At 34.4% G+C, this 21953-nt stretch overlaps 2 protein-coding genes and 1 non-coding gene across 4 annotated transcripts; all 3 read right to left on the bottom strand.

The window, feature by feature from the left end:
• Window positions 1–7974: 7974 nt before the first annotated feature.
• TRNAI-AAU (transfer RNA isoleucine (anticodon AAU)) lies at window positions 7975–8048 on the bottom strand. Its single transcript has one exon. It is a non-coding gene; the product is annotated as a tRNA-Ile (tRNA).
• Window positions 8049–10821: 2773 nt separating this feature from the next.
• On the bottom strand, window positions 10822–14019 carry LOC131621926 (endonuclease 4-like). The gene is made up of 9 exons (XM_058892993.1): window positions 13780–14019; window positions 13521–13695; window positions 13211–13321; window positions 13060–13115; window positions 12665–12748; window positions 11909–12001; window positions 11678–11745; window positions 11223–11296; window positions 10822–11084 (listed from the first exon to the last, which is right to left on the bottom strand). Exons 1-9 carry the CDS (start codon window positions 13891–13893, stop codon window positions 10966–10968), a joined length of 894 nt encoding a protein of 297 aa, XP_058748976.1. The 5' UTR covers window positions 13894–14019; the 3' UTR covers window positions 10822–10965.
• A 2225-nt stretch (window positions 14020–16244) lies between these two features.
• LOC131621932 (bifunctional 3-dehydroquinate dehydratase/shikimate dehydrogenase, chloroplastic) lies at window positions 16245–21885 on the bottom strand. Of its 2 annotated transcripts, none has more exons than XM_058892996.1 (12): window positions 21737–21885; window positions 21398–21630; window positions 21188–21293; window positions 20481–20708; window positions 19566–19912; window positions 19162–19225; window positions 18946–19054; window positions 18702–18845; window positions 17798–17946; window positions 16940–17102; window positions 16741–16785; window positions 16245–16550 (listed from the first exon to the last, which is right to left on the bottom strand). In XM_058892996.1, exons 2-11 carry the CDS (start codon window positions 21598–21600, stop codon window positions 16745–16747), a joined length of 1554 nt encoding a protein of 517 aa, XP_058748979.1. In that variant the 5' UTR covers window positions 21601–21630; window positions 21737–21885; the 3' UTR covers window positions 16245–16550; window positions 16741–16744. The 2 variants fall into 2 exon arrangements, with proteins under 2 accessions (XP_058748979.1, XP_058748980.1); XM_058892997.1 differs by having other exon boundaries at window positions 20490–20708; window positions 21737–21884.
• Window positions 21886–21953: the final 68 nt, after the last annotated feature.

The raw sequence follows: 21953 nt of genomic DNA, 5'->3' as shown, positions 1-21953 counted from the left end.
GTTCATGTTAGTGAGTGTGTGGGAGCCTTTACCCAGCAACTGATAGATTTAATCAAATCATTTATCATTTATCTTTCTCCCCCTTTTTGTCATAACATCAAAAAGTATATATAAAAAGATTCAGATGTATAGAACGACAAAAGAAAACATTTACTGGAATGTAAAACACAAAGAAACTTTTTCATTGATAAATCAAAAAAGGATTACAAAAGGTTCCTATGTTTAACAAGATGAAAAACATTTCTAGCAAATACAAAACAAGCAGAAGCAGCAAGGAAAAGAAAACTACAAAGTAGAATTTCCAAAGAGGAAATGACTACAAAAATTAAAAAATACACAAATCGGTCAAGAAACTCAACATAGAAGTTGAGTATATCTTCCCACAACTCAAGAAAGTCTTCTGTCTTTGGATGAAAGTTGATAACAACATCAAAGAAGGATCTGACTTGAGCGGTATTAGAAGAGCCATCCCGAGATGCACAGAGATCTGTCGCCTTTGAGTCATGGAGCTTCAACAGGCTTGAGGTGAATGCTAGGTTTTGAGAGAAGAAAAGAAAAACGAGAGAGAGAGAGAGAGAAAAAAAAATTTTAAGAGGAAAACAAAGAGATAGGAAACCGAAAACCATTTTGAAGAGTATTTAAAGGAAAATAAAATGAAACGAATGATGAAAAGCATTTAATGTTACGTGACGTGAGGAGAGATAATAAAGACAAATGAAGTGACTGGCACAGTTACCTATGGTCGGCGTCCCTTCAACTGCACGCGCGCTTATCCATGAATAGTAACGGCAGGTTTACCATCCCGAGATAAAGCGTAACAGCTGTTTTGCTTTACAAGATGTTCTGAATCAACTTAGACAATGAAACGTTAGTAATAACCGAATCATAATTTCTAAACGAATTCAATCAGAACTTCTAAAAAAAATGTTCCACATTCATTTCAGAAGATACTCATACATGAGAAATTCTCATCTTCTCATTCTGGGCACAAATCCATACTGATGTTCTTCAGAATGAACTTAAACCTATCTTCAGCCAGGGGTTTTGTAAAGATATCAGCCCATTGATGGTCTGTATCAACAAAGTTTAAAGATATAACACCCTTCTGAACATAGTCCCTTATGAAATGATGTTTTATCTCAATATGTTTAGCTTTTGAATGAAGAATAGGATTCTTAGATAAACATATAGCAGAAGTATTATCACAGAAAATAGGAATGTTACTCTCAAATATCTGATAATCTTCTAACTGACTCTTCATCCAGAGCATCTGTGTACTACAACCAGCAGCTGCGACATATTCTGCTTCTGTGGTTGATAGAGCAATGGTTGCTTGCTTCTTGCTGTACCAGGAGATTAAGTGACTTCCAAGAAATTGGCAACTTCCTGAAGTACTTTTTCTTTCAATTCTGTCTCCAGCATAATCAGCATCGCAGAATCCTACTAAGTTGTATTCTTTAGATTTTCTGTAAACTAAACCAACATTAGTAGTACCTTTCAGATACCTTAGAATCCTCTTAACAGCAGTTAAATGAGATTCTCTAGGATCCGATTGGAATCTAGCACACAAACAAACACTGAACAGAATGTCAGGTCTAGAAGCAGTCAGATATAGAAGAGATCCAATCATACCTCTGTATAGCTTCTGATCTACCTTCTTACTTACCTCATCCTTACCTAGGATGCATGTTGGATGCATAGGAGTTTTGGCTTCTTTGCAGTCTAGAAGATTGAACTTCTTCAGAAGTTCCTTCACATACTTGGTTTGATGAACATACGTTCCTTCTGATGTTTGATTTATTTGTATTCCAAGGAAATACTTGAGTTCTCCCATCATGCTCATTTCAAACTCAGCCTGCATAGACTTAGCAAACTCCTTTCCAAGTGTAGCATTAGATGTTCCAAAAATAATATCATCTACATATATTTGACAAATTAAAATATCCTTTTCAAAGGTTTTACAAAAGAGAGTAGTGTCCACTTTTCCTCTAGTGAAACCATTATCTAGAAGGAAAGAACTTAAGCGTTCATACCAAGCTCTGGGAGCCTGTTTCAATCCATACAATGATTTCTTAAGTTTAAAAACATGATTAGGAGACATAGAGTCTTCAAAACCAGGAGGTTGATGGACATAAACTTCTTCATCTATATAACCATTTAAGAAGGCACTCTTAACATCCATCTGATAGAGAGTGATGTTATGTTGAGTGGCAAAAGAAATTAATAGACGAATAGACTCTAACCTGGCCACTGGTGCAAAGGTTTCTGTGTAGTCAATCCCTTCTTGCTGACTATAACCCTGAGCCACCAGTCTGGCTTTGTTCCTTACCACTTCACCTTTCTCACTAAGCTTGTTTCTGAAGACCCATTTTGTACCGATTATATTGAATCCATCTGGTCTAGGAACAAGATCCCAAACATCATTCCTTGTAAACTGATTTAGTTCTTCTTGCATAGCAATTATCCAGTCTGGATCTTCTAGAGCATGATCAACAGAAGTTGGCTCGATCAAAGATACAAGACCTAATTGACAGTCTGCATTGTTCCTAAGGAATGCTCTTGTTCTGATTGGATCATCCTTCTTTCCAAGAATGACATCTTCTGAATGACCAGAGATGAGTCTGGATGATCTTCTGACAGATGGTTCTTCAGAAATACTTAGATCCTCCAGAGAAGCTGTTACTTGATCTTCAGATTCTTTGCTTCTGAGGAGCTCTGCTTCTGATGCGTTGCTTCTTGGCTCAACAACTTCTGATATGTCAATATCACAACCTGCAAAATTATCAACTTGCTTTGGTTTTTCAGAACCAAGCTTATCATCAAACCTGATATTGATTGATTCTTCTACAACCAATGTTTCAGTATTGTATACCCTGTAGCCTTTTGAGCGTTCAGAATATCCAAGAAGGAAACACTTTTGAGCTTTGGAATCAAACTTACCAAGATGATCTTTAGTGTTCAGAATAAAGCATACACATCCAAAAGGATGGAAATATGAAATGTTGGGCTTTCTATTCTTCCACAATTCATAGGGAGTCTTGTTTAGAATAGGTCTGATAGAGATTCTATTCTGAATATAACATGCAGTGTTTATTGCTTCTGCCCAGAAATGCTTAGCCATATTGGTTTCATTGATCATGGTTCTGGCCATTTCTTGAAGAGTCCTATTCTTTCGTTCTACAACCCCATTTTGCTGTGGAGTTCTAGGACAAGAGAAATCATGGGCAATACCATTTTCTTTGAAGAATTCTTCAAAGGATTTGTTCTCAAATTCACCACCATGATCACTTCTGACCTTTATGATTTTACACTCTTTTTCAGATTGAATCTGAATGCAGAAATCAAAGAACACTGAATGAGTCTCATCCTTGTGTTTTAAGAATTTTACCCATGTCCAGCGGCTATAATCATCTACGATGACTAATCCATATTTCTTTCCTCTGACAGATGCTGTTTTGACTGGTCCAAACAGATCAATGTGCAAGAGTTCTAATGGCCTTGAGGTAGAAACAACATTCTTAGACTTGAATGCAGGTTTGGAGAACTTGCCCTTCTGACATGCTTCACAAAGAGCATCTGATTGGAATTTCAGATTAGGGAGTCCTCTGACAAGATTCAGTTTGTTAATTTGAGAGATCTTTCTCAAACTAGCATGACCTAATCTCCTGTGCCAGACCCACTGCTCTTCAGAAACAGACATAAGACAAGTCACCTTCTGACTCATAAGATCTTGCAGATCTGTCTTATAAATGTTGTTCTTCCTCTTGCCTGTAAATAGGATTGAGCCATCCTTCTGATTTACAGCCTTGCAAGACTCTTGATTAAAGATTATATCATAACCATTGTCACTTAATTGACTGATAGATAAAAGGTTATGTGTTAATCCTTCTACAAGAAGTACATTAGAGATGGAAGGAGAGTTACCAGATTTTATAGTTCCAGAGCCAATTATCTTGCCCTTCTGATCTCCTCCGAACTTGACTTCTCCTCCAGACTTAAGCACCAGGTCTTGGAACATAGACCTTCTTCCTGTCATGTGTCGCGAGCATCCAGAGTCCAGGTACCATGACATGTTGTGCTTTGTCCTTCTTGCAGCCAAGGATATCTGCAATAGGAATAATCTTATCCTTAGGTACCCACATCTTTTTGGGTCCTTTCTTGTTAGATTTTCTCAAGTTCTGATTGAACTTGGGTTTAACATTGTAAGCAATAGGAGGAACAGCATGATAATTCTTAATGTGAGTTTCATGATATTTCCTAGGTTGTGTCACATGCTTCTTAGTGTGTGTAATGTGAAAACTTTGTGCATGTGAGGTGTGCCTAATATCATGTGAGTGGCCATACTTGAACTGATCATACAATGGCTTGTATGTAATTTTCATTTCATCAACAGGTTCAAGTTTGTATGGGGTTTCACCCTCATAACCAATGCCAACTCTTTTGTTTCCAGACACAGCATATATCATAGAAGCTAGCTGACTTCTGCCAATACTTCTAGATAGGAACTTCCTGAAACTTAAATCATATTCTTTCAGAATATGGTTCAGACTGGGAGTGGATTTTTCTGAATCAGAAGGAGATCCAACATTATTGGATAATTTTAAAAGTTTTTCCTTTAATTCAGAATTCTCCAACTCAAGCTTCTTTGTTTCAAATTCAAATTGCTTTTTCAGCTTTTTGTATTTGAGACTGATCTGAGACTTGAGTTCCAGAAGTTCAGTTAGACCGGAAACTAACTCATCTCTAGTAAGTTCAGAAAATACCTCTTCAGAATCTGATTCTGATGTAGATTCTGATCCGTCATCTTCTGTCGCCATCAGCGCACAGTTGGCCTGCTCATCTTCTGAATCATCTTCTGACTCATCCCAGGTTGCCATAAGACCTTTCTTCTTATGAAACTTTTTCTTGGGACTTTCCTTCTGAAGATTTGGACATTCATTCTTGTAGTGTCCAGGCTCATTGCATTCATAGCACATGACCTTCTTCTTGTCAAATCTTCTTTCATCAGAAGATTCTCCACGTTCAAATTTCCTTGAACTTCTGAAGCCTCTGAACTTCCTTTGCTTGGTCTTCCAGAGTTGGTTTAGCCTTCTGGAAATCATGGACAGTTCATCTTCTTCTTCAGATTCTGATTCTTCAGGATCTTCTTCTCTATCCTGAAAAGCGTTAGTGCATTTCTTGATATTAGATTTTAATGCAATAGACTTACCTTTCTTTTGAGGCTCATTTGCGTCCAGCTCAATCTCATGGCTTCTCAAGGCACTGACAAGCTCTTCCAGAGAAACTTCATTCAGATTCTTCGCAATCTTGAATGCAGTCACCATCGGACCCCATCTTCTGGGTAAGCTTCTGATGATCTTCTTTACATGATCAGCCTTGGTGTATCCTTTGTCAAGAACTCTCAATCCAGCAGTCAGAGTTTGAAATCTCGAAAACATCTTTTCAATGTCTTCATCATCCTCCATCTTGAAGGCTTCATACTTCTGGATTAAGGCAAGAGCTTTTGTCTCCTTGACTTGAGCATTTCCTTCATGAGTCATTTTCAAGGACTCATATATGTCATAGGCCGTTTCCCTGTTAGATATCTTCTCATACTCAGCATGAGAGATAGCATTCAGCAAAACAGTTCTACATTTATGATGATTCCTGAAAAGCTTCTTTTGGTCATCATTCATTTCTTGCCTTGACAGCTTCACGCCTCTGGCATTTACTGGATGTTTGTAACCATCCATCAGAAGATCCCATAGATCACCATCTAGACCCAGAAAGTAACTCTCCAGTTTATCTTTCCAGTATTCAAAGTTTTCACCATCAAATACCGGCGGTCTAGTATAACCATTGTTACCGTTGTATTGCTCAGCAGAGCCAGATGTAGATGCAGGTGTAGGTATAGTCCTTTCACTTTCATCAACCATCTTTTAAATGAAGCGTTTTTCTCTTCCTGAATCTTTTCTAAACACGATTAAGTGCTTGCACCTTAGAACCGGCGCTCTGATGCCAATTGAAGGATAGAAAAACACTTAGAAAGGGGGGGATTGAATAAGTGTGACTTAAAATCTTGAGCGATAAAAATAAAATGCACAATTATTTTTATCCTGGTTCGCTGTTAACGAAGCTACTCCAGTCCACCCCCGCAGAGATGATTTACCTCAACTGAGGATTTAATCCACTAATCGCACGGATTACAATGGTTTTCCACTTAGCCGCAACTAAGTCTTCCAGAGTCTTCTGATCACAACCTGATCACTCCAGGAACAACTGCTTAGTTCACTCCTAAGACTTTTCTAGAGTCTACTGATCAACACGATCACTCTAGGCTTAGTTCACTCCTAAGACTTTCTGCTCAGCCAACTGCCAAGACTTCCTGCTCAGCCAACTGCCAAGACTTCCTGCTCAGCTAACTGCTAAGACTTCCTAGAGTATACTGATCAACTGATCACTCTAGTTCCTTACAACTTAATGTAATCAATTCAAGAGTTTACAAATGCTTCTAAAAAGCGATAATCACAACTGTGATATTTCTCTTACAATTTAAGCTTAATCTCACTAAGATATTACAACAGCAATGTAGTGAGCTTTGATGAAGATGAAGATTCTGAGTTTAGATTTGAACAGCGTTTCAGCAAGTTTGATATGAGTTGTTTTGGTGCAGAATCGTTAACCTTGCTTCTCATCAGAACTTCATATTTATAGGCGTTGAGAAGATGACCGTTGAATGCATTTAATGCTTTGCGTGTTCCGTACAGCTTTGCATTTAATGTTATACGCTTTTGTCAACTACCTCGAGCCTTGTTCACGCTGTGTCTACTGACGTAGCCTTTAGTAGCTTTAACGTTCCTTTTGTCAGTCAGCGTAGTCTGCCACGTGTACTTCCTTCTGATCTGATGTTTGTGAATACGACGTTTGAATATCATCAGAGTCAAACAGCTTGGTGCACAGCATCTTCTGATCTTCTGACCTTGAAGTGCTTCTGAGCGTGATACCATCTTCTGATCTTCAGTGCTTCTGATCTCATGTTCTTCTGATGCTTCCATAGACCCATGTTCTGATTCTGCTTCGACCATCTTCTGATGTCTTGCCAGACCATGTTCTGATGTTGCATGCTGAACCATTTGAGACACATCTTCTGAGCGCTGAATTATGCGTACTCTTTATATATATTTCCTGAAAGGGAAATTGCATTGGATTAGAGTACCATATTATCTTAAGCAAAATTCATATTATTGTTATCATCAAAACTAAGATAATTGATAAGAACAAATCTTGTTCTAACAGGGTAGGGCCCTTGCGAGTACAACTTTTTCTTTTTCCTATATTTTGCATGCATTAGCTTGTAGACATAGTTCCTTCACACTCATAGATTAGACAACAAGTGTGGATCTCATCGAGTACGATGGACGTGAGGGGTGCTAACACCTTCCACTCGCGTAACTGACTCTTTTACCTGTTTCTCTGGTTTGCTTTGACTGTGCTTATCCTTCCTTCAGGTTTATTCTGTGTTTCCTTTCCCTCTCTTAGGATAAATAGACACGGATGGCGACTCTATTTCTTGCGAAACTTTCGCGTTTGTACTTGGGTGAAAATTTCGGGAGCAACAAGTCTATTAAGGATGGCAATTTCACTCATCCCCAGTGGGTACCCACAACGAGCAGGGTAAAACCCGCATAAATGGGCATGGGCTCGGGTAATTACCCACTTAAATAAGTGGGTGTGGGTGTTGGAAACATGGTACCCAGCCTGCCTCATACCCGCACAACATATATATTTATATATTTTGATTTATATTATTATATTAAAATAAATGTCTATCAATTTTCAAAAATACATCGATGTTAAACCATTACATATGTAACATAAGTGTTCGTTTATGTCATAATTTAACAATAATTTATCTTTTACATTTGAATAAGGAGAAATAAAAATAGATAATGAGAAATAAAAATAGAGTATACAACCTTTGTGTAAAATAATGATTGGCCCATGCAGGTCTCGAACCTGCGACCTTCGCGTTATTAGCACGACGCTCTAACCAACTGAGCTAATAGGCCACATGTTGATCCACGTAGCAAATATTAATTTAATAGTTGTTTTTAAAAGAACATCGATGTATTTAAGACACTAATTTTTGTCCATTAGTCTTACATTTGCATATTGAGTTGAGTACATGAGTTAATGGCCTTCTACAACCCTTCGAGTAATTGTGTCCGTTATGATAGTGGATTTCTTTGTATTTTTGAGCTTCACAATATATGATTTTGCTTAACAAAAAAGTTACCCTGGTTGTCTTCTTCCACAATAGTGTTCATACATGCATGTTGGTGTTTTCATAATTTCAATCTTATATTAGAATTGAGTATGGTGTAGCAGAATGCAAGGAAGGTTAAGGTAATTTAGAAAAAATATGAGAAAATCTTACTATAGGTAGAAAAGATACTATAATAGAAAAGGATGTACATGAAATTTCAAGAGGTAAGACATTTATTGGTAAGATTCACTACGATAAGTGAGATTGGGCAAGCGTTGAAAATATATGAAATATCACTTATCGTTATATTGGACATTTCCAAATTCTGAAAATTGTGGGTAGTGTAACTTTCAAGTAGTGTTACCTTATTCATATTTACCTTTAACGTAAATAGAACAAGCTCCAAGCAAACACCACTTCAATATTAACTCAGTCAACTCCTCCCACTACACAAGTTGGTGAATCTACTAGAATACTCTCTCGATAATTAACAAAAAGATGCATTGCTTCCTCTTCAGCTTGAAAACAAAAGTGGACAAACCAAATTATGACTACCATTAAGGATCCCTCGCTTGAACAACTTTGCTTTAGTGGGTAATATGTTAAGCAGCAACCTCCAACCAAATAAATACACTTTACTTGGTAAGTTTGTCTTCCAAAGGATGTCCAAAGAACGCAACATTCCTTCCTCCAATCATTGATCTTCTTAATTCAACTCTGAAAACTAACATAACTATTTTTAATTGAAAAATCATTGTTATGCTGCTACCAAATAAACTCATCTTCAATTTACGGACTTGGATGGATTTCCTGCAGAATAATCCTTAAAAGACTTTCTAGGGAAATAAGTTCAAAATGATCAAACATTTTGTGGAAGCAAATCAAGAGTAGCATGGAATCAAGTCAAGTCTAGAAGGAGGAGAGCGTGGGATAATGCTAGTTCAAGCCATGGAGGTTCAAGACCAGCAATTTCTTCAACCTTCTTTTTAACTCCAATCCCATTTATGGCCCTTTTAGAGTCAATATTCTAGCGCCGGTAGATTCAGGGTGGGAGTTGTCCGAACCGGAGGAATTTTCCCATGACACGGGGGAAGGTGCAATTGTATATGACGATGGTGATGCAAGCTCAAAATGTTAGGTCGAAGCTTCGAAGCTAGGTTCAAAGAAGGTGATGAGATTAGACTACATGTTTAAGCAATCAAAAGGTTGGAAGCTAGAGATGTTGAAGGAAAGAAACAGAAGGAAGGAAAATAATAGTGTGTTCCATGAATATTTTATCGTACAATATAAGGGGGAAACTCTATCAAGAAGGAGGGTCTCCGCCAATTGATCAGGAATGAGCATTTTGAGGTTTGTCTATTGTAAGAAACAAAAAGCAAGGAAAAGATAGGATAAACAGACCTCCAAAGAATCATACTTCCTCCGTCCCACAATAAGACGACCTATCCTAAAAAGCAAGAGATGAATGATAAGCATTACGAAAGTCACTACTATTAGCAAAGCATAAGAAGGGAAAGTGATAACAACAAGAGTTGTATAATCAATACCTGGGAAGAAGCCATGAAGCTAAGCAAGGATAGTAACCTGAAAGACAAAGCTAAAACCATCACGGGAGAAAAAACCATCAACATAAAGAGGGTTAGAAGCCCAAGAAAAAAGACCTATAAGAAGACAAATCTAAGGGTGTTGGCCCCTTCTCATCATCATTCAGAATGTGCTTAAAAGCATCCGGACAATCCTCAAATAAAATACATCTTTCACTCATAGAGTAAATATAACTAACTAGCTAAAGCATCCGCCAATTTATTAGCTCCTCTATAAGATTGGGTGATCCTTACTTCCCAGTCAAGATCCAACATTTTAATCTTACTAACCAAACTCTTCACACCGAAAGAAAACTACTTATTCTTTTTAACATCCTGAATCACTCTCATAGAGTCCACACAAACTTCAACTCTCGAGAACTTCATCCACCTAGCTAGATTAAGACCTTCAAGCAACCCCCAAAGCTCCGCTAAATATGCATATCCACTTCCAATAATTTTTGAAAACCCAACACACCCAATGACTCCATTCTTACAAGCTCCATCAATGTTTAAACAAATTCATCCAGCAATTGGAGGCTTCCAATACACCTGTATTATTGATTGTCCTGACTAGTAGGTTACGTGCATGATTTTATCTGCCAACTTATAGCACTCCATTCTTTGTCTGATAAATTCCACTTGCATACAAGGACGCATGAAACCATCCTCAAACTTCTCCTTGTTTCTTCAAGACCAAACACAATGGCAGGCCATAGTCCAAAACTACTCCACTCTCCAGTTGGTTTACCATCCTCATTACATATTATATTCAGGCCAATCCACTCCTTTAAGTTGCTAGTTAACAATATTTTCATTTATATCTTAAAAATATTTATACTAACAATTTCAACGTATTTAATTTTATATTGACCACCTCAATATAATGATTGATGTTTTGATTATTATTTTTACAAAAAGAATGATGTTTTAATTCAATTTGAAAAAAAAATGCTATTTGTTTGTTTGTTTGAATATTTAATTAAGAATTACTTTAAAAATAAAAAATGACTTTATCACTTTTATAATGTCAACTTTATATAATGGTGGTCTAATCTATCATACAGAAATTCGTAGATACTGGTGCAGGTCCAAATGTATTTTGCTATCTTTTTTATAATATATACTGAATTAATTTCAAGCTTGAGCTATTCCTGTCTTGGAAGTAAAAATGCGGTTGAGGATAGCTGCAAGTCGCACACCACCTTGAGCCAGCCTTTTCTCCACAATAGGTAGTCGAGAAAGGAAGTACTCATCTACACCATCAAATAGAATAACAATGTATGAGAAGGCACTGAATAGAGATTATAAATCTAAGAAGAAATTGTCCTGATTGCAATCATCCCAAGTTTCTAGCCAAGTTTGATATGTAAATTCTTGTACTAAGGAATTACCTTTCAAAGTGCTTCCTGGTGTAGCATTCCTATACGCAAACTTGCATGCCAAGCTAACACTCTCAGAAGCATACCTGAAAACCAATAAAATCATGATATGTAATTTCTTGGCATTACTTGTATGTTAGTAGTTTTTTTAATTTCTAGTAATACACTAATATGGAAAATGAAGGGAAGTTCATGACTGTCAAAACTAAAATCCACAAGCAAAAATTTAATGACACAGATTATTAAAAGTATTTAGCATGATAAAAAATAAATAAGTATCATTGTTTCACTCTATTTTCCAAGTGAAGAGCACATAGTTATGATACTGAGGCACAGCAAATGATTTCAAGAAACCTGGCAATAGAAATGAAAATATTGACTGCTGCCAAGCAATAAAAAGTGTAACCAATTTAATACTCAGCAACCAGTCAGTTAAGGCAGGGACAGAAAATGTATTACGCACGCACCTATCTGGACATGCTGTGTAGTTGTGTGCACAATGTTCCCAAATAGATACATCATTTGACCAAATATCCTGCAAAAAGTGAGTAAAAATAATAGTCGGCCCTGGGGTCTATACAAGCTACATGTTACAAATAGGTACACGCTACAAGTCCAAACAAAAGAAAAAACATCAATTTTTCAATGACGAATAGCCATAATTTGCATAAATGCATAAAGATATAGGGGGAAATTACAGTAATATTCTGTTGAATAGCCTGTATCATAGTTGAAAGATCTGAGCCATAGAATGTTTTCAGAGCAGACTCAATAATCATGTTATCCCATACCTGGAACAAAACCAAACATACTAAATTTAGTCAATTTACTACATTATTGATAATGACTGGTAGCGCAAGCATTATGATCAACGGATCAAAACAAAAAGAATGTGTACAAGAGCTTAGTGACAGAGTAAATAAGAAGCAATTTCAAAAGTAGTGATGACAGAGTAAATAAGAAGCAATGTCAAAAGTAGATACATCTTTGGCTACACATCATTGATTATATAACATGTGAGATATGACAAGTCTTTTAGTTAAAAATATGAACAGTTTCTATTAGAATGCAACAAAATTTCTTTAAATCTGACATCAAACACCAAATTTAGGAATATATGGCACACCTAAAATTGATATTCCAATTTAAATCCATTTCTTTAACCTTTTATTGTATAAAGATCCTCAATCTTCCCTTTCCCAACTAACTTATTTCTCCCAATCACAACTATAAAGCAGCAACATACAAAATCAATAATCCTATAGAGCTTCACTGCAGGTAAAATTATGATGGAAACTATCAATCTTTGATAAAATAAAAGATGGAAAAAGCTAGGTCTCAATCAATTACAAACACTCCACAAACAATGAAAAATGCTCAACATACAAGTTAGTTAGGTTGTGGAATTCAATTGACCTGATCAAGTAGCATACAATCTGAGCCATAAGACTTACATGATGAAGATTTGTTTTTCTCCTGTACCAACGAACTGTTATTGAGTTTCCACCCAGGTCTCCAGTAAAACCAACATGTAGGGGCTACACTAGAAAATAAGCACGATTTTTTAGAAGAGAAAATAAATTTAACAACATGATTGTTATTTTCATATTACACACAATGAATAATATCATAACCACTCCCACCAGTTACTGTTTTCAAGTTTAAAATTCTTATTTCTCAACTTAGAAACCCAAACCATGGCAAGCCACTGATGAAAAGTATTATTGGTGTCGGAGAGCCAAAGTTCCAAAATAAAGCTCAACATAAGGCACCACTATATCGGCATATATAAACCAAATATTCACTCAGTTGTTCATTCGATTTTGAATAGGAACCAGAAAGAACAAACCTGATGTACATCCCCGACAAAATGCGACAAGAACAAAAGTGCCTCTGTCAAATTATCTATAATTGAGAGAGGAAAATAAGTAAACTCAAGAACCTATCTTCGATCGAAACAAACAATTAAGAATATACAATCACTAAATGCTTACACTTACAGTTTAATTTAGATGAAGCATCAGAATAAGCTAATTTTAATTGCATTGTATAATTGTGAATTGCTCCGGTTACACATCTATGCATACGTCCGTAAGAATCATGACAGTCTCCTATAAGAATTGCGAGAAACTGTTAAGAAACATGATAGATTCTAACAGAGAGAAATAAAATGATAGAAAGATTCATAACGTATATAACTAATATAATCAACTTCAAACTAATCATAACTAACTAGCTCTGAAGCCTAGACTCCGACACAGACACCAAGACACAACATGACACGAACAGTCCAAGACCGAAAAAACTTACTGCAGTATTGATAATTACACATGAAATCAGGTGTATCAGCATAATGTAAAGCACTGCTCCAACGATAATGGAAACGAATTTCATCGGGCCAAGAGCAAAGTGCAGCGAGATCACCATAAGCAGAATCTGGAAGCAGTTGTTTCACTGCAAACAGAGTATCTTCACTAAGAAACTCCTAAAATCAGGGTGTGAAGTTAGAATCAAAGTTGAATTCAAAGTATGAAGGGAAAAGTGTGAAGAGTAGTAGGATTAGGGTTACCTGTGTGATTTTACAAACTACATAGTGGCCATCTTTTCCCCAACCTAGAACTGTTGGTAGCGCCAGTGATAGCAGAAGTAAGAGTGCTATCAATCGATCATTAGAAGAAATCATTATAAGTGTGTTTCCATGAATATTGTATGGTTTATAGTTATAACACTCTTTTCATTCTCCAAATTTGGAGGAAAATATCTTAATACTTGATTCTTCAGTTTTACTGTAGCAATTGAATGAGATCTCAACTACATTATATATTTTGAATTGGCATATTGTTTAAACTTAGTTGCTTGAGAGGAAAAGAAACAAATTCATTCAATTGTAATTGTAAAGATATTTGTGACATGGAACAAGTGGAAACAAAGGGTATGAAGATGCAACATCTCATTTGTTCATTTTTAAAAGATAAATTTTCATTGATAAAAAAAATAATAATAATAAATTTTTCACTAAATTAATGAAAAAAAATATGGAGCCGAATGAAACGGAATTTAGTTTAAATGTTACTTTATTTATTTTTTTCATTGATAAAAAAAATAATAACAATAAATTTTTCACTAAATTAATGAAAAAAAATATGGAGCCGAATGAAACGGAATTTAGTTTAAATGTTACTTTATTTTTATTTTTTTTATTTTAGATACAAATTCCTTGTTTTTTGTTATAAATTATTTTTTTGATTTTCATAGATATTAAAAAATTATTATTGTAGAATAAAAAATAAAATTATAAAAATGTTTATTAAAAAAATTATTAATAGTTTGATAAATGTAAATTAAAAAAATTTAAAATAGAATAATAAATACTTAAAATATATTTTTAAAAATAATATTAATTATTGATACTGTAAAATAATTTAGAATTTAATAGAAAAATGACATTTAATAAAAAAGGACAGAATACAGTAGAAACTCTTTAAATTAATACTCGGTAAATTAATAAACTCTCTAAAATAATAAATTTGTCCGGTCCCGATTTGGGCCAATGTAAAAAATTGAAAAACTCGATAAAATAATAAGATAATAATTTTTCGGGAGATCCCTTTATAATTTTCGGTCCCAAGAAAATCATAAATTAATAATTCATAGAAACTGGAAAAAAAATATATTACACTCTATTGAAATATAATTCAATAGTTGTATAATTCAATAGTTGTCTGTTTTACTTTAAAGTTCAAGTCTATTTGGAGCTCATCTCTAACTTTTCTTATTGCATCCAATAGCATATGAACACAGTAGTTACTAATTTACATTGAGTCTCAAGGTTCGCTGCAACGTAATTCCAAGAGACATAAACTATAATTTGCCTTTTTGTTTGGTATGTATAGTATAATTACTTAAAAACTCTTTAAATTAATAATTATTAATTTATCGATAAATTAATAACTCTCTAAATTAATAAATTTCTCCGATCCTAACATTATTAATTTAAAGAGTTTCTACTGTACTATGATAGAATTGAATAGTTTCTTATTTAAAAAATGAGCGGAAAGAAATGTGTAATAATTTCTTTTACTTTTGTTTGAAAAATACTAAAAAAAATCTATATATTAACATTGTTTATATAAAATTTCTTTTTCTTTCTTAGCCATTTTTACTCACTAAATAATGAATATACACTAACCATTTTTTAAATAAAAAAGTCATTACTATTGTTAAGAAAAATATACTCTCTAAGAAAAAATTAAACACACATACAAAAAAGTGAGATTGTTGTTGTGCATGTCAAGGGATTGTATAGAAGGTAATCCCTCTATTCTCTTCTCTTTTATCAGCAACTTTTAATTTCTAGATTTATTAATAGTATATTCTCTTTTTTTAATTTCTAGATTTATTAATAGTATATTCTCTTTTATCAGCAACTTTTAATTTCTAGATTAGTATGTTTGGATTAAATTTTGTAAGATTCAAAATCAATTCTAGAGGTGAGGAATTGATTCTGAATGATTTTTGCCTTCAGAATTGATTTTGAGTGATTTTTACACTGAAATTTATTATTCAACTTACTTTTACATAAATATATACAAACATAAATCAATTGTGTTAAATTCAATTTTATAAAAATCGATTCTACCAAACTCAATTTTGCCCAAGCCAATCCAAACACACCATAGTTAATGCATCTAAGAAACTAAAATATACTCAAATTATTCTTCATTTAACTAATAATTACTTCATATGAATTATAGTATGAATGAGAGAATATAGTATGAGCATTTTAGATTTTTAAATAATTTAAAGATTAAATTGGATGATAGATCAAGAATAAAAGATTGTTTATTTTAGTAAATGGTTATATATATTTAAACTGTGTTAATCATATATCTAATTTGTTGTAAAAATATATATCTAATAAGTCTAAAAACTAGTTGTAGGATAACTTGGCTAGACTCACTTTAAAGAAATATAAACCTAGAATAACTTGTGGAAACAAATTTCAATTAGAGATTTACACATTACACATGAGAATACTCATCAAACAACACAAGTCCTTTGCTTCTTCAGCTTTAAAAGTTACATACAATACAATAATACAATTACAAAGCAAAAACGTGTTGCTAATGTTTATTGTGATTACAAAGAAGTCTTCCTAAAGGGAAGGATAAATGCAATAAATCACTAAGCTCTATAGAAGGTTCCCCAACATTCAAAAGCAATCTAAATAGCTTTTTTTTTTCTTTTGGGTCAAAAACAAAATTGAACAAATGCAACCCGTTTTCACAGCTTTTAAGTTAAAACAACAAAAGTAACCAATGTTGATCACCATCATGCACTCTGCAAAAGAAATAAAAAACCATTACCTTTTCAACAAAAACCTTACCAGTTGCTGACTTGTTGCTACTGTTATTCAACAATTAAGCATAAATAAATAGATTGGTTTTTTAGAACAAAAAATACAGTATACATTGTGCGATGATATACAACGGAAAATATGATCAGTGAGATAGAAGATAGGCTAGCAAACCTTATTAGTAGTTTTCCATAATTTTTCTGAAGAGTTGTTTTGGTGCTGCAAATGCAAAGTGAAATCAAAGTATTAAAATAAGATGGTAATTTAAAACCACTAAACCAAATAAAGTACAGACCAGTGAAACAGGGACAACGGAACCACGGCCAAAAAGTTCATGGAACATAGTCTATTATACATTTTACTGTCAGTTTACCTGGCAATCCAGTATACTTCTCGTACTGCTCATATGCTTGTCCAAGAAACATCTCCGTTCCTTCTACAATAGTGACTCCTGATTCTTCTGCTTCCTTCAAGAGTCTAGTAATTTTTGGCGTGTAGACAGCATCAAATACCAGCGAGTAAAATTTCAATGCATGCTACAAAAACGAAGGAGTGATCAGTTCCCCGAGTTCAACATACTCTCGTTCCATTGCAAGACATATTGTGCCTTAATAGTAGTAATATTTGACAGTGACACCCATCTAGAACAGAAACACCATGGACCAGACATGAATAAATGGCAGAAGTGTGTTTATTTGGGCCAAAGCTCCACTTCTACACAATCGAGAGCCTCAATATTTCAAACCAAAATTCCATAGCCACGGACATAGCTTAGAAGTCATTAAGATATTATAAACCATATTGATTCCCAACCAAATTTATGCTAAAGAAACCGGAACAAACATATAATTTGATTTGTAAGCACAAACAGTGTAAAACGTTTTTACATGTGCATCCAATCGCATTTCATCCTGTCAATATTTTAAAAACCAGCATAACAAAGTGGCATCATGATGTGATTTAATTAGATGCATGTGTAGAAGAGTTTTACACCATCAGTACATGCGAATTAATCTCATAAACATATTGTAATATTACAAAATTTTAGTGAAATCATCAAATGAAAAATGCATTTTCAAAGCAAATAATTATATTTCATTAGTATAGAAATCCAATCAGCATTAGAAAAATGAAAGAAGATGTGATGGTCATTTAAGTGTCAAACTAAAAAATTCCACTAATAGTAATAGCCCCCCTGATTGATAGTAAAACTATATGAGGAGGAGCATACCTTAGAAATAGGTGTTTCATCAACTTTTGGTTGCATTCCAATAGATGTTGTGTTTGCAAGAATCATGCCATCCTCTGGATGGTAACTATCTAAATCACTGAGGGCTAAAGCATCTCCACCAATTATATCAGCAAGTTCTCTCGCACGATCTATATATAAATATAAATGAATAATACACGTAATGAGTTATTAAATATGTTTTACAGGGGAAGCGAAATAAAAAACAAGATTGTTTTTGTCATGAAAGCTATATAGTTAATGCAACACCGATTGAAGCCGCAAACAACGCATGATTTTGTGCAAAACTTGTGTAAATATTTTGCATTCATTTGACAATGAACTGAACAAACAGATATACATACATGAGTGGAATACATAAGATTGTAAATGCAAAAACCTTTTCTTATTTAAGAGAAAAAATATTAATAAGCAAAAGGATAGCATGCATACAAGGCAAACAAAAGTAAATGACTGAGATGGTTCAGATCAATATAATTTGCATCCATTTGACAATGAACTGAACAAACAAATCTATATACATGAGTGGAATACATAATATTGTAAACACAAAAACTTTTTCTTATTTAAGAGAAGAATGTTGATAAGCAAAAGGATTGTAATGCATAAAAGGCAACCAAAGTAAATGACTGAGATGTTCTCAAATCAATATAATTAGTTATTCACAAAACCATGCAACTTTTTTCACTAAAATGATTTTTCTCTTCTAGACTAGAAGTAGAAACATTTCATGAAGATAATTAGCATACATTTAATCAATTAAAATAATTCATCATATTATCAAATATCTCCCACATATGGTGTTTTGCAATAAGATCATGGAAGAACCTTTCACAATTCAGTTTCTTTTAACTTTACGTAGAAAAATAGGTATCATTAAGCTTACCATAGGTGCGGTTTGCAATCACAATCCTTGCTCCTTTCTCTTTTGCACCATAAGCAAGTGCCTTACCGGCACCACCAGCACCAATAACAACAAACAGCTTACCAGCTAACGGCGAAACAGCTGTACCACTGCTTTCGTGTTTACCTGCCAAAAAGTAATTGATGTACACAATAGTGTCTTAGAAGACGAGTTACCTCTACAACAGTAAAACTGTAAACTTCTAGCAGCTAGATACGACACCTACCTCGTAGACCATCCTCAATAGCAGAAATAGCACCAACATAATCAGTGTTATACCCAATCAACTTCCCATCTGTTGGTCTTCTTACAATGCAGTTTACAGCTCCTATTGACTGCATAACCAATTTGAAAATTTTTGAAACAAAATAAGAACACTTCTCAATAATGATCCGAGACTATTGATCGTACACTGTAACACAATGTAAATTAATAACCATACCTTAGCCACTGGATCAACCTCATCGCAGCACTTAAGGGCGGACTCCTTGTGAGGAATGGTAACACTGAAATATATAAATATTAAAGATCAAACGCTAGTAGTATGAGAGGTAAAATATGTATACCAGTTACGGTGATTGGCCAACAATAAGTATTATAAATCCATTAACCTTAAACATTGATGTAAGCTATCATGAAATAAGCCTTAGCAATTGTAAACTTCAAATCAAACAAACCATAAGACAACTAGAAAATAAATATCTAACAAGATTTTATATTCTTTTTAGGAAAATGTAGCATGCATTACTATAATACCACTTAACATAATGTAACTATATAAGACATGCAAGAAATGCCAAAAATTAGAATACATAAATTCAAACAATCTTCATAAGGAGTTAAAACCTGAATCCCACAAAATCTGTTGATGAGTAAGTCCTGAGAAAATTGGCAAGGTCATCCACCAATAAAAATACAAAAACTCCATCAAAACCAACTGTCTTGAAGGCTTCGTTAAACAATTTGGGTGATTTACTGTGACTAACAGGCTTCCCAATAATCCCATATACTTTTGTCTCAGGTCTCAGTTGTTTGAAATTGTATAGATGCAACAGATCCTTAAGTGTAGGTTGACCAGGAGCTGAAACTACCCCTGACTCGAGTGTACCAAAAGTGAGATACCCGCCAAACTTTGCACAAAGTACACGTGAAATCAATCCCCTGTCGCCCATAACAAGTCCGATGAATGGAACCTGGAAATCACAATAATAGTTATGTTAAAATTAATTTTTCGTCATATAACACACGCTAACGCTGTATTTATCAAATATAAGCATTATTAGTAAAAATATAATCAGCAACATGAGTGCTATTTGAGGGGAATGGGACTTGAAATTGACGACATAAATTTTAAGGAATCATATATGAGACGGTCATATAATCCAGACCTATCGCATATTTTCATTTGACATGTAAACTGTAAAGGCAGAGTACATCATGAATTCATTCCAGCACCATCGGCATATGGTTTTAAATGGTAGGCACAAAATACTGATTAAAAATTTGCATTTGCTTCCATTGCATCGGTCCCTTTATCTTCATCTATGTGTACATTGACAACAATTTTGACCTCTTCCTCAATTTAGTTGTCTATCAATCACAAAGAAATTTATTTCTTAACCAACCCTGAAGTACTTCTATAATTATGATCATGCAATAATTGAACAAACAAATGTATAAGGTCCATAGCCCACCATGAAAGATAAGAGAGAATGTCTACTGGATCAACATTTTATTCAAAATTTCCACTATCAGACATACATGACTTACTTGAGAATGCACCATAATTTGTAACATACGTGCCACATCAGTGATCTCCACAGCAGTCGTTGCAATCTTTACTATGTCTGCCCCAGTTGCTTGTATTCTTGCCACAAGGTCGCCAAGATCCTCAACTGACGGAGTATACTGATAGTTGTGAGATGAAACAATGACTTTGGTTTTGTTGAACGTCTTCCCACGTATAGAGTCATAGAACTCGTGAGCAACCTTTGGAGATATGGCAGGAACATGAAATGTTGCACTAAGTTTAGAATTCAGACATCAGATAGCAAATAACACAAGGACAGTATCCAGCTTCATCAAATGACAGAAAAAAACTTATATATTATACGGTAGACAACGATAAAATTTTTGCTTTCATTTCTAGACACTACTTTGATTATCAGTATATGAAACAAGTTACATGCCTTCAACCAGCATTCGAGTTCCTGTAGAAATGCTCAATGCCAAGTCGGCGAAACCTACTCGCAAAATGCAAAAATTGAAATTTAACAATAAACTATTCCAAACCAACCAAAAAACATAGCATCTTTGGATCTACATATTTAGTACATCAAAACTATCATATCAACATAACCTATCCTCCCCCAAAGTTTCTTTTTTCAAATTATTTGTATGAAGATAACCTAGCAAGATTTCATACTGGATTATGTTAATAAGCTTTAAAAAAGGGTACACAAACAAACCTTAAGTTCAATATCAATGTAATCAGCCCCCAATTCCATGGCTAACCGTAATGCATCCAACCGTGGTTTTTCATCACCATCATACTTACCACCTTCCCAATTCGGCCTAAGAAAATGCATAATATTTTCATCATCATTCAATACAATTTCAAATTATCAAGTATAATCACATCAATTAATCCAAAAATAAATAAACATGGGAAATGAAACCTGTAAGTGAACAGCAAGGGCAAGGAATTGTGTTGCTGAATGAAAGTTTTAAGATCTTGATGAGGATTGAAAGTGGTGAGAGAATCCAACCGAATTTCAACAAGGTCTGCTCCATTGAGTTTGGCTTTTTGAATATCAACGGCCATTTTTTCGATGGTTTCGCCCATTATAGGGACGCAGATTAATGTTGCATTCTTCGCCATAACTTCACTTTTGGTGGAAAGTGAAGCGAACTAAAGAGAAAGATAATTGGAGTTTAATTAAGTTAAGATGATTAAATTGAGAGAATATAAGAAAAAATTGAGTATCGGAAAATAAAAAAGTGGTAGTTGCAGTTACCGGTGGTAGGTGCTGCTTTCTACTCTGTTGTGTAACTTTTCAATGGTTTTTTGGCTGTGGTTGGTGGAAGCAGTGGAACAGGGTAATATAAACCGGACCGGACCGACCGGTTCGATAGGTAGGACCAGGAACCGGACCCAAGAAAAAACATGATGAAGAATGCAAAAAGTTAAACTAGCCGCAAAACTCAAATCTCATTACGGAGCTCCACCGGGTC

The sequence above is a fragment of the Vicia villosa genome, unplaced genomic scaffold, assembly GCF_029867415.1.
Source record: "Vicia villosa cultivar HV-30 ecotype Madison, WI unplaced genomic scaffold, Vvil1.0 ctg.000015F_1_1_1, whole genome shotgun sequence".
In the NCBI taxonomy this organism is placed as follows: Eukaryota; Viridiplantae; Streptophyta; class Magnoliopsida; order Fabales; family Fabaceae; genus Vicia; species Vicia villosa.
This window is presented reverse-complemented; position numbering and strand designations above follow the sequence as displayed.

Excerpts from the sequence above, each read along its gene's own strand:
- LOC131621926 (XM_058892993.1), bottom strand. The coding sequence starts at position 13,893 with ATGATTTCTTCTAATGATCGATTGATAGCACTCTTACTTCTGCTATCA. Across the intron at positions 11,297-11,677 it reads TACACAGCATGTCCAGATAG|GTATGCTTCTGAGAGTGTTA; the intron begins GTGCGTGCGTAA and ends ATTGGTTTTCAG. Across the intron at positions 11,085-11,222 it reads ACCAGGAAGCACTTTGAAAG|ATGAGTACTTCCTTTCTCGA; the intron begins GTAATTCCTTAG and ends TTGATGGTGTAG.
- LOC131621932 (XM_058892996.1), bottom strand. The coding sequence starts at position 21,600 with ATGGCGAAGAATGCAACATTAATCTGCGTCCCTATAATGGGCGAAACC. Across the intron at positions 21,294-21,397 it reads CCCTTGCTGTTCACTTACAG|GCCGAATTGGGAAGGTGGTA; the intron begins GTTTCATTTCCC and ends GCATTTTCTTAG. Across the intron at positions 16,786-16,939 it reads GAAGTATACTGGATTGCCAG|CACCAAAACAACTCTTCAGA; the intron begins GTAAACTGACAG and ends TTGCATTTGCAG.